At 39.3% G+C, this 15,225-nt stretch overlaps 1 protein-coding gene across 4 annotated transcripts in view; it reads left to right on the top strand.

Moving 5' to 3' along the window:
* Window positions 1–15,225, top strand: part of STARD3NL (STARD3 N-terminal like) — a 50,612-nt gene that overhangs the window by 24,724 nt on the left and 10,663 nt on the right. For 3 of the 4 annotated variants that reach the window (XM_004391100.2, XM_023725847.1, XM_023725846.1), the window contains exons 2-6: window positions 3,454–3,736; window positions 9,237–9,314; window positions 11,611–11,688; window positions 13,667–13,720; window positions 13,834–13,951. In XM_004391100.2, the coding sequence (XP_004391157.1) occupies window positions 3,512–3,736; window positions 9,237–9,314; window positions 11,611–11,688; window positions 13,667–13,720; window positions 13,834–13,951 (553 nt within the window). In that variant the 5' untranslated portion in view covers window positions 3,454–3,511. Of the gene's footprint in view, window positions 1–3,453; window positions 3,737–9,236; window positions 9,315–11,610; window positions 11,689–13,666; window positions 13,721–13,833; window positions 13,952–14,887; window positions 15,220–15,225 lie in introns of those variants that run through there. The other variant, XM_023725848.1, reaches the window with a different exon arrangement.

The raw sequence follows: 15,225 nt of genomic DNA, 5'->3' as shown, positions 1-15,225 counted from the left end.
CACACCCCTGAAAAATAATGTAATGATTCTCATTTCCCAAGTCATATCTGTGTATACCATTGTATAAATGTTATTTTTTTTAAAATATAAAGCCTCAGATTTCTAGGGTTGGTGTTTTACTTTTGTTGTCCTTTTGTGTTCACAAGGAGTGGGCTTGTGAAAGGGGGACTGAGACAGTATGAAAATGATCTATTACTTTGCAAATGATTTTCCTCCTAAAAATAGTCCGCTGGGTTTTCAATTTGTTGAATTTAGAGTTTAGTAAATGTAAGAATTTAAATTAATTGTTAAATTCTAGTAGCTGCTAGTAGATTATTGGATGGGCTTAAAAATTACCTCAGTTGATCTTTCTTAACGTAGAATGTGCCTGTACTCATCCAGGTACAGTTTTAGAGAACATTTTAGCTTTCTTTTTGAACTTCAAAATGTGTGTTTCATCACAGTAAGCATACTATTTATGTTCATTTTTATTTATTTTTCCAGAATTTACTCTTAGAATTCTGACAAATAACTTCAATGCTTTGCAAGCCTTGTTTTAAGAGCTGCTGTACTGGGTAATATGCCAGTGATATTCCTTCCACTAGGATGTTGTTATAAGGCTCTCACTGAGACAGAAATCGTGTAGAAATACTCTGTTTTTGGAACTTTATATTTTATTTTACAAAGCATTGAGGTGGACTCCATTTTAGCTTTTCAGAATGCTTTTCTGATTTGCTGACTCTGAGGAAACTTATCTAATGACACAGAGGTTGTTACCTAATAGTGGTCAGGTTAGCCGACAAATGAGGAAAAGCCACAAAAAGCCTGGCAACAGCTGTCCAAGACTTTAAAAAATAACATTTAAAGTGAGTCTCTTCCATTGTAAATGTAATGTGTACAAAATAAGAAGTTTGAAAAATGTAGAAAAGGAAAATTAGGGGAAAAATATAACCTCATCAACCAGACAGAATCATTGTTAACATCTGGTATATTTCATATATTTTTTTAAGAATTTGGTTTTGATTTATTTTACAGAGTTGTGAAATATTTATATGTATGTGTGTGTGTGTGTATATATATATATATAAATAACCAAACCAAACCTGTTATTGTCGAGTCGATTCCAACTCATAGTGAACCTAGAGGACAGAGTAGAACTTAGAGTTGCCAAGGCTGTAAATCTTTACGGAAGCAAACTGCCACATCGTTCTCCCGGAAATTGACTTGTGGGTTCCAACTGCTAACCTTTCAGTTAGCAGCTGAGCAGTTAACCACTGTGCCACCAGGACTCCATATATATGTATATATACACACACACATAGATGTATATAAATATGTATATTCTATTAGTCATGTTTTTAATCTAGTCAACATTATAAGTATTTTCCAAGTTATTATAAATTATTGCTAAGCATTTATTTTAATGACTATACTATGGATATTCTGTGCTTTATCTAATTATTCCCCAATAGTTAGATATTAAGGTTGTTTTCTAATTGGGACTGTTATAGATATATTATGATAAAAACTTTTTTAGTAAAGATTTTTATTGAAAAATACTATACATATAGAGAGGTGCACAGTTCCTATGTGTACAGCGTTTGGACTTTTCACAAGTGAGCATACCACTGAAACTACTACCTGGGTTAGGTTAGTAAATTCCCGCTGAGTGAACACACCCATGTTACCACTAGTCTAGTCAAGAAAGAGAAATTTACCAAACTCCCCAAATGTCCCTTCCCCACTTTTCCTTCCCTCCGCCCCAAAGATAACCACTAGCCTGACTTCTAATGCCATACATCAAAAATTGAAGGTCTGTGGTTTAATTTTCTTCAGGTTTCTAGAAGTAGAATTACTGGATTAAGAGGTATGAATATTTTAAAGTATCTTATTTCATATAACCAAATTGGTTTCAAAACTATCATGTCATTTTATCACTGCATTATATGAAAGTGTGGAAAGGACTTTTGTTCCTGAAATTGGGAAGGAAGAAGTTTAAGATGAGGTGTAGAGGACAAAGTTCTTGAGAGCGAATAGCACCAAATAGGACTGTATTACTTTATGGAAATGTCAGCAATATATTTCCAATTCTATTTTACCCGCCTTGAAAATGTTCTTCTTTAACTGAACATTGCCAGTTTTTGCAGCTGAAGAGAGGAGAACCTGGCGAACCACACAGTCTCTTCAGACTTCTGGTCACAAGTGACATAAACTTCTGCCTGTATTGCATAGGCCAAAGGAAGACACATGAGTTCAACACACGAGGGGCATTTAATCCCCCCACAAGGAGGGGTACTGCAGGAGGAGAATCAGGAGTACTTGGCGAATAATAACACCCACCAGACTTTCTGTTTAATGACCTTGTCCCATCCATGAGGAGATTCGTTTAGGTTAATATTCTTTACTCTTATTACAGAAGCACCTCCTGGCCATAGAGGACCTGCATCTCCATATAGGGCTGTAGCTTCTGTAATGATCAGTGAGGTGTTTGCATAGTGCCGGAACTTTTTGGAGTGTGTGCACTTTTCTAAGATGAGGCCCAGAAACATGTTTGTTCATGAAGCAAGGAAAAAAAAACAAAAAAACCAAACCCGTTACCATTGAATCGATTCTGACTCATAGTGACCCTATTGGGTAGAGTAGAACTACCCCATGGAGTTTCCAAGGAGCGCCTGGTAGATTCCAGCTGCTGACCTTTTGGTTAGCAGATGTAGCTCTTAACCACTAAGCCACAAGAGGCGATGGAGAAATGCTGAATTCCATTTATTAGGTAATTTTGATAGAAGTGCTTCTCATTTTAAAGTATTGTAGCTTTAACTTTTGGAGCCCTGTTGGTGCAGTGGTTAAGAGCTCAGCTGCTAACCAAACGGTCGGCAGTTCACATCCACCAGGTGCCCCTGGGAAACCCTTTGAGGCAGTTCCACTCTGTCCTGTAGGGTCGTTATGAGTCAGAATCGACTCGATGGCAGTGGTTTTTTTTTTTTTTTTTTGGGTGGCAAGCAATTCCCGTTTGGGAAACAAATCTTTTATATGTAGCTAGAGCACGCGTTCTGGTTACATGCCCTCTAGGAAACTGTTCAGTCAGTGTTTTACTAGTCCATGTGTTGTGACAGTTTAGGACCGTAGAAGGTTTTCTCACTAGCACAGCAAAGGAACCGGCTGGACTCTTTCACCAAGAGACAGCTTACTCCAGGTCATCAGCCACACCTTGTAGTTGTGGTTAATATCCTGTCTCCAGCCTTCCCTAGTATATATTTGCATTCTTCTTTATTGTTATTTTTTTCCCTAAATCATTTTTTAGTATTAGCTGATAACATCATGAATTGCTTCTCGTTTCACTTTCTCTTTATGTTGAAGCTGCAGTCCTCAGTCACTGTTGCTCAGTTACAGAAATAGTTGCGTGGTGGGGGGCGTAGTGCAGTTGCATTAGGTGAGCTCTCATTTAACTTGGTCTCTCTCTTTTATTCTCCCAAGGTCTCTTCTCTCTAGGGATGGTGAAGTCGGGGAAAGGCTCCTTTAACCCTCCTCCAGGATGAACCACCTGCCAGAAGACATGGAGAATGCTCTCACTGGGAGCCAGAGCTCTCATGCTTCTCTGCGCGATGTCCATTCCATCAACCCCACACAGCTCATGGCCAGGATTGAGTCCTATGAAGGAAGGGAAAAGAAAGGCATATCCGATGTCAGAAGGACTTTCTGTCTGTTTGTCACCTTTGACCTCTTGTTTGTAACATTACTGTGGATAATAGAGTTAAATGTAAGTTTTTTTTTCATGACTTTATAAGTATTATTTCCAGAGATAAATAATTTTCTTATTTTTTTTCATTGTTTCTGTCTCATTTAGTGAGTTTTATCTTTTTCCAAATGAGGCGACATTTGGACTTTCTCCAGCTGATTTGGACCTTTCTTGCTCTTTAATGGCATTGTTTAAAACAGACCTCATTAATTTAAAACTCACTTTGGGATTTTAACATTTGAATTCATGCTTTATCACACAAATCAGCAAACTACAGCCCACAGGCTGAATTCAGCTGGCCTATTTTTATAAATAAAGTTTTATTGACATACAACCATGTCCATCTGTTTATATATTGTCTATAGCTGCTTTTGTGCTGAGTGGTTGAGTTGAAAAGTTGCAGTGGGCACCATGTGGCTCACAAAGCCAGAGGTGTTTACTGTCTGGCCTTTTTCAGAAAAAGGTTCCCGACCCTTGTTCCATAAAATGTAACCTACTTTTTAACTATATTTTAGATGTTGCTTTTATTTTTCTAACTCCCATGTTAGGATTTTGCGTGTGGCAGCGCAGTGTTTAAGTGCTCGGCTGCTAAGAGGTCGGTGGTTTGAACCCACCAGCTGCTCTGCAGGAGAAAGATGTGGCAGTCTGCTTCCATAAAGTTACAGCCTTGGAAACCCAATAGGGCAGTTGCTTTGAGTTGGAATCAACTTGACTGCAGTGGGTTTGGTTTTTTGGTTTATGCTTTCTTTTTTTGCAGAAGAGATTATTTATATTTTGTCAGAAAGGTTGTCCTAGAGACATTTGGAGGTTTACCTGTATTTTGTCAGGCTTACATAGCAATTATCATGAATTCCTGAATTCAGATATTTGTCTACACCTGTGCTGTTCAGTAGACATACACTACAAGCCTTGTATGTAATTTCAAATTCTCTATTTACCACATTGGAGTCCTGGTGGTGCAGTGGTTAAGGGCTCAGCTGCTAACCAAAAGGTCAGCAGTTTTAATCCACCAGGTGCTCCTGGGAAACCCTATGGGGCAGTTCTCCTCTGTCCTGTAGGGTCACTATGAGTCGGAATTGACTCGACAGCAACAGTTTTGTTTTTTTTTTAACACGTTAATAAAATTGAAAATATATAGGTGAAATTTATTTTAATAATATATTTTATTTAACCCAATATGTCCATTTTCTCCCCAAGACCCTGAGTCTGATTGTTCATGTTCCTTACCAGCTAATAGGTAAACTCTTCCAGACTTTCCTCGCAGACAACCGTTGTCTGCTTTTTTAACCTTCATCAGTTAATTTATTTTCAGGAAATATTTGCAAAGACCTAGGTAGTAATAACATTAGCTGTTGTTTATTATTAAGAAGTTACTCCTTGCCAGGCATAGTGCTAGGTGCTTTATAAGAAATATGTAAAATAGAGAAATTATGAAAAGGTGCTGAGATTCTCAATTGAAAATGAATTTTATTGCCTTTTAATAGCAAATGCCAACATCTTAATCTAAACTCTGATTAATATTCTGATTCATAGCAGTTACATCAATTCTAGACCAGACTTTTAATAATTAGGGTCATTGAATCTCATTTAGTTTCATCATGAATCCTAACAGAGGAACAAAACACATGAAAACAGATACTTACATTTACTGAGCTTCTGTATTGAGGCCTAATAATGCAAATGTTATGAAATCAAAACTTTGTACTCTTTAACATTTAATTTAGATAAGTTTTCTCTTATAATCAACAATTAATGGTTCAGAGTACATAGGGCCTAATTAATTGGATAATATTCAAGTCATTATTTTCCATACAGACAAAAGGAAACAGAAGGATGTGTAATATATAAAAAGGAAGTCTTATTTTACCTCAATTCCTACCATGTAAGACCCACCCATTGCAAATCACAGTGTCCCTCTTACCCCTCAGAAAAAGTGTTGAAGAATTTTTGAAGACCATAAAAGAACCTTAGAGATCATAAACCCAAAGCCAAACCCATTGCAGTTAAGTCAATCCCTACTTATAGCAACACTATAGGACAGAGTAGAACTGCCCCATAGGGTTTCCAAGGAGCACCTGGTGAATTCAAACTGCTGACCATTTGGTTAGCAGCCAAACAACCACTACGCCACCAGGGTTAGAGATTATAGAATGATATAATTTTAATTCTAAAAAGGCCCATGAAATGATTTAACAACCCATCCCTTTGGTTTACGGATAAGGAAATTAAGGTCCACAGAGGATTGGTGACCTGCCTAAATTCCAATAGTTAGTGTCAGAACTGAGATTCATCCCAGATCCTGTGAAGTTTTCATGTGTTAAACTTTCTAGCTTTCTGTTTGGGACCCAAGGCACCTGGAGCGAGCATGTAATGAAAGTAAATGCTTTCACACAACAGAGGAAAATACCAGCAAAGCAAGTAACCAAGCACAGTGTTTGATTCTGTGCATTAAAAAATAAGATTTCTTCCAGAATCACAATAATATAAAACATGAATCTACTGTTATGTTTCTGTTTACATATTTTTCTTCTGTAAATTTAGCACGATGGATATGGCTTATTTAAAACAAGAGGCCAGTAATATGCTATAGCAATACAGATGTGTTTCTTCTTACTATTTCTTCCATATGTACATATTAAAATATTTATATTAATGTGTATTTTAAAGGAGTAAGATGTTTTCAAGACTAACGTGTGTAATGAGATGAGAAAGAAATGCTTCTTTTAACAGAAAAGCATTTTTAAGGGGACAGTTAAAAAGACATTTTAATGGCGGCACAAAGTCAAGGCATGCATTGGTCTGCCTCTGATAATCACTATGTGCCTTTAAGTGAGGGAAGCCTTGAGGTGGAGTTTGAGTGGGGGTTCACAGTCTGGTGATCACACTTCTCATTTCTCTCCTCTCTTACTAGTTTAAGGAAATGGAAATGAAATGAGCTGCACGCTATTCTTGTTCATCAGAGGGGATTTGTTCATATCTGTGTGCAACATGTTACAAATTAAAAATCATCAGGTCTAGCAATTAAATGTACTTTTATCCTCGTTTTTCCACTGACTGCCAGTTTCCCCAGTTGTAAAATGAGAAATTTAGACAAGGGTCTGTGATCTTTAAGATAGTTCACCATGACTTTTTTAGTTTTTTTTTAAACATCCAATTTTTAGTTCTATTTTTTTTTTCAGTTACTGATCCTGATCTGGGTTTTTCACGGCGCCCTGTAATATTCATTTTGTTTTGGTTGTCCGACTCTGTAAATCGCTGCTCACCCAGATCCACCATTTTCTACATTGTGTGCCAGAGCTCTGGCTTCAGATTTGGATGTTGCTAGCTCCACAAAAAAACTCTGTGGGATTTAGAGTTTAGTTGGAAGACATAGCATATGTCTTACACTGCCTTGTAATGTTGGTCTTTAAGAAAGGAAAGAAAATGTCACAAACAGGTGCTTAGGATGTTAGAGAAATATGGGGACCCAGCTGTTCTATGTGAAAGTACTTTGTGTTCATACATGCCTTCCAGCTTAGCCATTTTCCTCCCTGCTGCCAGAAAGCTGACTTCCCTGGAGTGCAGGGGCTGGGCAAGTCCAGAAAAGCCTAATACCACCTTGGTTCATTTTATGTCCGGAAGACCTAAGGGCGGCTGATGTCTTTTGGGCCAGTTGAAGGGATGGTACTAATTCTGTCTTGGGCTTCCTTGGTCTACCCTTGAGTTCGCTGATTTTCCAGTTTGGATCTAGAAGTCACCTTGGCCTGTATTCCTGAGGATTGTATTTCCTCTCCAGGCTGTTTAGACTGATAAGAACAGGAATCAAAGTGACAGTAGAAGGGAAGTTGTTGTTGTTTTGCTTTTGACACTTTGATTGAGACCATGGTCCAAAAAAAAGGACCTTTATCAATGCTTATTTCCTGCTTTGTCTTTTTTTTTTTTTTTTTTTCTTTAAACTAGAAAATGTCAGAACACTTCTAATTTGACCTAGAATCGCCATTACCAGCTCTGTGGCCTTAGACACACTATTTAAGTTCTCTAGGCCTTGGTTTCTCAGTCGCTTAGCTGGACTAATACCTGTCTTGTCTTCCTCTTGGGTTCTTGTGAAGATCAAATGAAAAGATGTATACAGCAGCTCCTTGGCAGTTGCTGCACAACTATAGGTTGTAATTTATTATTGACTAAGATAAATTTAATCCAGAATCAGTGAAAATCTTTTGGTTCCTCTTCTCTCTTTATTATTACGTTTAAGTTTCTGGTACATGGCTGATTCTGTTACCCCACAGTCACTATCATTATTAATAGTTCTATAGTTACACTGTGATAACCAAGGATAACAGAAACTCAGATTAGGGGGAGATAGGGTATGTTGGAGTTTTCTGAGGGAGTATGTGGAGGACATGTGCATGGGGTGTGGAAAGATGGATGGAACTAAGGACAGAAGGATAAGGTGGGGTTAGGCTGTGGGAGCAGTGGCGAGAGGGTGTGGAGATCAAGGGGAGCAGAAGCACTGAGGCAGGAGTACGCTTGTGCACACTTGTGTGCGTGTGATTGTGTTTTGAAGTGGGTAGGGACAGAATGAGAAAAAATATTAGCTAAAAAGTAAGGTGCCTAAGAAATGAGGTTGCATAGGTAGGATAATGCTATGTTGTTGAAATTCTTAAAAGCTATATAGAAGTATTTAGACTTAATGTAATGGTGAGCTGTTGTAGGTTCTGGAGCAGATAGGAAACATGGTTTCGAGGTCTTCCAGAAGTCAGCGACCCCTGCTTTTCCCCTTCTTCATCTCCATAAACACCCAGATACCCAGGCCAAAAACGAAAACTCATCTTTGTTTTGTATTTTTCATCCACATTCAATCTAACAGTAACTCCTGTCAAAATTCTTCCAAAATGTATTCCAACTGTGACCACGTGTCTCCATTCCTGCCATTACCACCCTCGATCAAGCCAACATGATCACTCATGGAAACTGCTGCTCCATGCTCCCGGTTGGTTTGCCTGTCTCCACTCTTGCCCTCCGTCCAATCCAGTCTCCTCAGAGTAGCCAGATGACCTTTTGAAAACATAAATCAGACAATGTCACTTTCTGTTTAAAACCCTTCTCTGGCTAACCAAAGCTTAAAATAAAATCCAAATGGCTGTACCCTGTTTTGCGAAGCCCCCCGGAAGCCTCCCAGGACTTCCTTTCCTGCCCACTGCTCCTGGCTCACCACAGATCAGCCACACTTCTTCCTTCTGGTCTTAGAAAGGAACAGGTTATTTTCTATCTTGGGACCTTTATACTAGTTGTTCCCTCTATATGAACTACACTGTTTTTAATTACACATTTATATGTGTTGAATGAATGAGTTCAGAATTAAGTGGAAATTCTATTCAGCACTTTCTATTGCAACTATAATGTTCTTTTCTTGCATATTTTAGCATTTCTGGGTTCTAAGAAGATAGGCAGACAAGTACATATCGAACCTTACTTGTGTGTTCCTTTGTACTATTTCCACCCAAAGATCTCTCATTGTTTTTACTTGTTACTCTCCTCCTAGGTGAATGGAGGCATCGAGAGCACGTTAGAGAAGGAGGTAGTGCAGTATGACTACTACTCTTCTTATTTTGATATATTTGTAAGTATTTTCTGTTTTATATTTTCTTTCTGACACGCTGAAAACAAAAGGCGAATTTCCTTTAAATAGGCCTCAAATTTTCTGCCATTCTTTTTTTCTCCCTTGAACACTGTGTTTCCCTCTCCCTTAGTAACAGGCCCATTCAGTGCTCCTTCTCTCTTGCTGAGGACTTGTCTGGTTATCTCAAGAAAAAAGGATTGATGGGAGATAATAGAAGGCAGCAGAAGAAGCCATTCCCATTTCCTTGGAGGGGAGCCTTTATTCTTTCAAATGGTTAAAATAATGCACCCATTGACATACCCTAATGACTCAAAGGAAAACTCACCTTTTTACATAATTGCACAATGAAAGCGATATTTCTTTTCTGCTTTCAGATAGATTTTTATCAGGGTGTGCTTTTAATAATAATTCTATGTTTTATTCTGCTGTAATAGGGGTTTTTGAGTAAAGTTATATATTGGTAATCTTGGGCAATATTAGTTTTAGAATTAAATAGATGCAGTTTATCTGTAGATGAGGCATTCATTTTATTTAAATGAGAGCTTGCATTATATTTCTAGGATACACTATGACTTCGATTTGCTGTAGCTCAGTAGTATGTCTTTGTAGTTTATCATGTAAGTCCGACTCTAACATTGTGTTAGACATAGGTTAGGCAATTAAATTTCACAGTGGGTTCCCCAAAATTCATCTTAACTATTGTCTTTGCTGTGTCTAGACTCATGGAGGCAATATGCACGTGGTTAAGGGTAGGACCACCTGCAACCTGAGTAGTTCCGCTTTCATCTGTTCAGTATGTTAGGCTTCCACATAGGATTTTGTTGAAAAAGTGTTTGCTACAGAATGTTTAGAAAACTATTGATGTAGTTTAATCCCCTCATTTTTCCAAAATGAAGAAATAATTTCATGGTTCAGTTTCTCAACCTACTCGAGGTCATTTAAGTTAGTAGCAAAGCATGTTGAGGTCCCAAATTTATGGATATTTATTTCTTCTAGAGCTGTTAACACATAAAAATAAAATGATTTCTTTTTTTTTTCTCTTACTAATTTTATCTTGAAATGGCCTGAGTCAGGAACTGTCAGGAAGCCAGGTTAATCCACCAGCCAGATCTCCAAGGGCTATCTGGCCTCTATGCTAAGGGACTTAATGGTATTGGACAAACAGGTAGGACCCATTAACTCAAATTGGGAGGACTGTCATGTCTGACCTAGGAAATGGACACAACCTCTGGGAAACCTCAGGATCTGGGAGACTTAGAGATAAAGGGGTAAAGACTTGTCCATTTGTGTCCAGAACGCAGAGTAGAGTTGAAATGACTGAAGAAACAAAACAGTGGGCAGATTGTTGGCAAACGCATTTTTAGTGAAAGTGGCAAATTAAGAACAAATGTAACCTGCAAACTTCACTTACATAAAAAGATCTTAAGTGAGGTCTTCTGGTCCATGACAGTGAAGAAGTTGTCAGCCTCCAGCCTTTCAGCAGTTTTGATTAGTGAGGAACTTTTGACACATCCCTACCGTGACTCAATGCTCAGGAGTCACCTGACTTCTCCCTACCAGGTTGGCATATTTTCCAACTAAAATTGGTAACATTTTGTTCTATGTTTAATCTTTTAGTGCATGAGAGTTACTAAGATAGCTGTGACATAGTGTTTAAGAGCCCTGCTCTTTGGAGTCAAGCTGCCTGGGTTCAAATCCTGGCTTCATCACTGAGGAGCTGGGTGGCTTTGAACAATTTTCTTAGCCTCTCTGCCTTAGTTTCCCCATCTGTATAATGGGATTAGTGATAATAATTGACTCATGGGATTGTTGGGGGGGGATTACGTAGGATAATAATACACATAAAGGGCTTCAGTGACCCATAGTAGATAATGAGATGTTAGCTACTGGAATAGGCAGACCTCTTACCAAGACCCCAGTAACCCAGAGGTTTGATGTGGGCTTTACTGAGAACCGTGTAACCTGGTAGCTTCTAAAAGTGAGTGTTTAGAATGGAAAAGTCAACTTTCAGAAGATTTTCTGCTATCTTAAAACAATAATCATGTGTGTATTTATATATATGGGCTCAAAGAAAAAATAAACCTTTAATGACATGTTCTTCTTTGATAATGGGAAATTAATTTGAAAGCCTTATTTGGGTAGTATTATAATTAAGTTTTAGAGCAAGCATTGCCAAATGCTATAGTCTAGTGCCAGCTAGATCTGAATAATGAAAACTATATGGTGAGTTTTTCTTAAAGCTAGATTATTTTTAATATATGTTCTAAATAACTTATCTCTCTCCTTTTTTTAACAGCTTTTGGCAGTTTTTCGATTTAAAGTGTTAATACTTGCTTATGCTGTATGCAGACTGCGCCATTGGTGGGCAATCGCAGTGAGTATGCCCTGGATGAGTGGATGATCCCATCCAGTGGGGTTGGCCAGGACCTGCTAACACAACTAGAGCTGGGATAAGATGCTATTTAAATCTGGGTTGAATTCCACTAGCTTTTCCTGATTTCCTTCTTCCCCATTCAGTAGCTTTAACACTCCAGGACTTCTTTCCAATGTTAATGGGTAATTAGATTCATCTCTATAGACACTGGTCCAAATGAGGAATCCAGAGGCCCGAGAGTGATTACTGACCAAGAACCATTTACTCCATTTTGCATATAAGAGATGGGATCAGTACCACTGCCACAAAGATACTTGGAACTGTTCTTGTTTGGTAAAAACTGCTTAACCATTTTTCCTGATTTGGACTCTACTAATTTTGATAAAGTCTTCTCTCTCCCCCCACCCCCATTTTGTTTCCCTACCTTTGATCTTGAAGGGAAATCTCCGATGCTCTTTTTTCTTGTTACCTCTGGGCTCCTTGAAGGCAGTGACTTTTTACTCATTTGTTTTCTTCCATCTAGAACAGAGCTTGGCGCATGCTGTTCACCCTCAGTAAATATTTATTGATGGAAAGAAAAGTTATAAGCTATTCTGCCTGAATTATTTTTGCCATTTCCATAGACGTCTGAACACTCACGTTTTTGAGAGCTCTAAAGAGGCAGGTATATGGGGGAAAGTGTCAAGCTTATCAGACTGGAAAGAATGCTCAGGAATACCTGCAGTTCAGCGATTAGAGTGTGCGGCCTTCAGTCTGTGTGTGGGCTGGGCTCAGGCTTGATCAGCTGGGAAGGGAGTCCGCCACTCTCCTAGGGTGGATTCCACCAGGGCCATGTCTGCCTGAGCCATCACCTCTGATCATTTACAGAATCATAGGGCTGAGATTAGACCATCTACTGAGGTGAAGCTCACATTCACAAATGTAGGTAGACAGTCTTGGCCAGACTTCTCTCCCTTTTCTAAATACTATTTTGTCCATATCACAACTGCTGTGATGATTGTACCTTCCAAATTTTTTACAACGTTCCCCATTTGGGGTAGTCTTTCCCGGAGTCTCCATAACGTGTATTGTTTGTCAGATGATCTGTCCCGTTTATTTTAGAGATATGGTTGACATAGAGCTACTCTATGAGGGTTTTAAGACATTATCTTGAATATCTACTTTCAAATTATTAAAAGGACAGGTCAGATTTAGCAAATTCATTTTTTTTTGTTTCTGGTACTTGTTTTTAAAAACCCTTGCAGAGAGAGCCCAGACAGCTGGAAGGAGAAGTCAGCTGGCACCTAAAGAACAGTTAGTGTCAGCGTATAAAGTTAATTGGCATCAGCATTTGAAAGGCTACCTCTACCAAGCAACTCACTCTGGCTGGAGTGTGTGTGTGTGTGCGCGTGTGCGTGTGCGTGTGCGTGTGTGTTTTGTTAACCAGTACTAACTTTCCAGATTTGTTACTACTTACGAAGTGTGGTACCTGATGCTTCCCAGCCTCCATTCTGTCAGTCAAGGCTGCTGTTGGCATTTATTTTGGTCAGGTTTTACCCTGCTAAAAATAGTCGTTGGAGGATGGAGTGACATGGCCTAGAAACTGTGGGATTCTCTCTGGGTTTCACAACCCCTAGGAAGAGCCCTGCCTATGGATTTCGTTGATCCTTCTTTTAAGTGGTGGTAATGGGTTTGTATGTTTTACCTTGATGGACAAAACTTAGTTTCCCAGCACAGCAGCCTTCTAAAAAGTGGGAGAAGGGAAACCACAAGCAGCAGTGAGAGGGTGAGTGCCACGTAGAATCTGACTTTGCCCCAGTCTGGGTTTTAGGGGACAGAGGTAGAGTGATGCGGAAAGGAGCCGGGCCCTGGGGCCAAGCGTAGCTTTTTTAGTTATCGGCCCGCTCCTCGTTCAGATGGGTGACAGTTCCTGCGAGAGGGAGGTGCCTTCACCGTAAGGCATGTCTAATTGGAAGGTTCTGGCTTATGTGTCTTCCAGCTGACGACCGCAGTGACCAGTGCCTTCTTATTAGCAAAAGTGATCCTCTCAAAGGTACGGCCTCGCGCTTTCTCGTACATTTGCCGTCTGTAATGACCAAGCCTCGTTTTCTCATGTGAGCTCGTGCTAACTGTGTTTCCCTCTCCTGGTGGCATCTGTTCTTCCAGCTTTTCTCTCAAGGAGCTTTTGGCTATGTGCTGCCCATCATTTCATTCATCCTTGCCTGGATTGAGACCTGGTTCCTGGATTTCAAAGTGTTACCTCAAGAAGCAGAAGAAGAAAACAGTAAGTTTCTCTCTAAATGAGCTTCCTTTGACTGACTGGGTACTGAGCTGGAGGGTTGTCTTGATTTGAGTGGAGCTGTAGGTGGATGGAGTTAGACAGGTCACCCATCTCTGTTCTTTAGTGGCTACAGCAGAAATCAAAGGAAGGGATGGGTGAACGGCTAGTAACAGAACATGGCTCCTCTTGCCAACTGTTGGAGCAGGAATACAGTGTGAACACTGATGAAAAAGACATTCAAATAATAGCGACAAAAATAGCCAGCATCTCTTTCTCCTCAGACCAGTTGACCTTTTCTCCTTATTGATAATAATGATAGGACACTAAACATTCTGTGTGTATAAACAGAACTTCATTGTTTAGGGACAGAGAAAATTAAACCAATTTTGAATGTGCTGAGGCAGCAATTCTAAATGAAAGTCAGCAGTTCTCCGGAGTTCCACATTGCTAACTAGATAGCAAGGGGAGGAGGGGGTGCAGGGCGAGCTTTGAATGGGCCATAGTTAGGACAGTGTTGGGACTGTTGGCGAGTTAATGATGAAGATGGAGTGCAGAGGAGGAAGGTAGCCTGCCAGAGAAATGCTTAACCATCTCAGGCTTTCGCCATCCTCTCTGAGTAACTGTGATAACTAGCATTGTGTAATAGCGAGATCTGCCAAAGCTGTTGCTAATCTCAGTGCGTGGCTATGGGTATCCCAGGGTATTAACTAGGAATGCAAAGTGATTGAGCTTCATGGTTAATTATTGGGCTGGGATTCTTCTCCACATGATGGCATTAATGGAAGCCCCCTGGACCCACCTGCCCTCTGGAGATTACATAATTAAACATCAGCTCAGAGACCCCTGCAATTTCAAGACGTGCCGTGTTTATGCCTCTGTCGATCATTGGCTCTTTTTGCCCTGCCTAATAGGGAAAAAAACCAATCTTGTATCTTACAGAAAGTTTAAGCATGATTATGCTAGCCTCAAGAAACAGAGGGAAGAAAATATCCTTGCAAGTAGTTTTATTTTGCTAAATCTCATTTTACAGAGAAGTGTATAAGAAAAAGGTTATGATGCAAGGGGAGGTTTTTTGAAAAACATATTAATCAGACCAAGATGTGTCTTCTATCTTGTGGCCTCTGTTCCTTTATGAAAGCATATTGTAGAAAAGGGACAAGTAAAGCTAGTGGAAGTCACTTCTTTATTTTATATAGACATCAAATTGAACTCTCTCAAAAACATTAAAAATTAATGTAAATGAGGCTTGAATGCTCAGGCGATTAAACCAAATTCAA

Source organism: Trichechus manatus, unplaced genomic scaffold (genome assembly GCF_000243295.1).
Source record: "Trichechus manatus latirostris isolate Lorelei unplaced genomic scaffold, TriManLat1.0 scaffold00475, whole genome shotgun sequence".
Taxonomy (NCBI): domain Eukaryota; kingdom Metazoa; phylum Chordata; class Mammalia; order Sirenia; family Trichechidae; genus Trichechus; species Trichechus manatus.
This window is presented reverse-complemented; position numbering and strand designations above follow the sequence as displayed.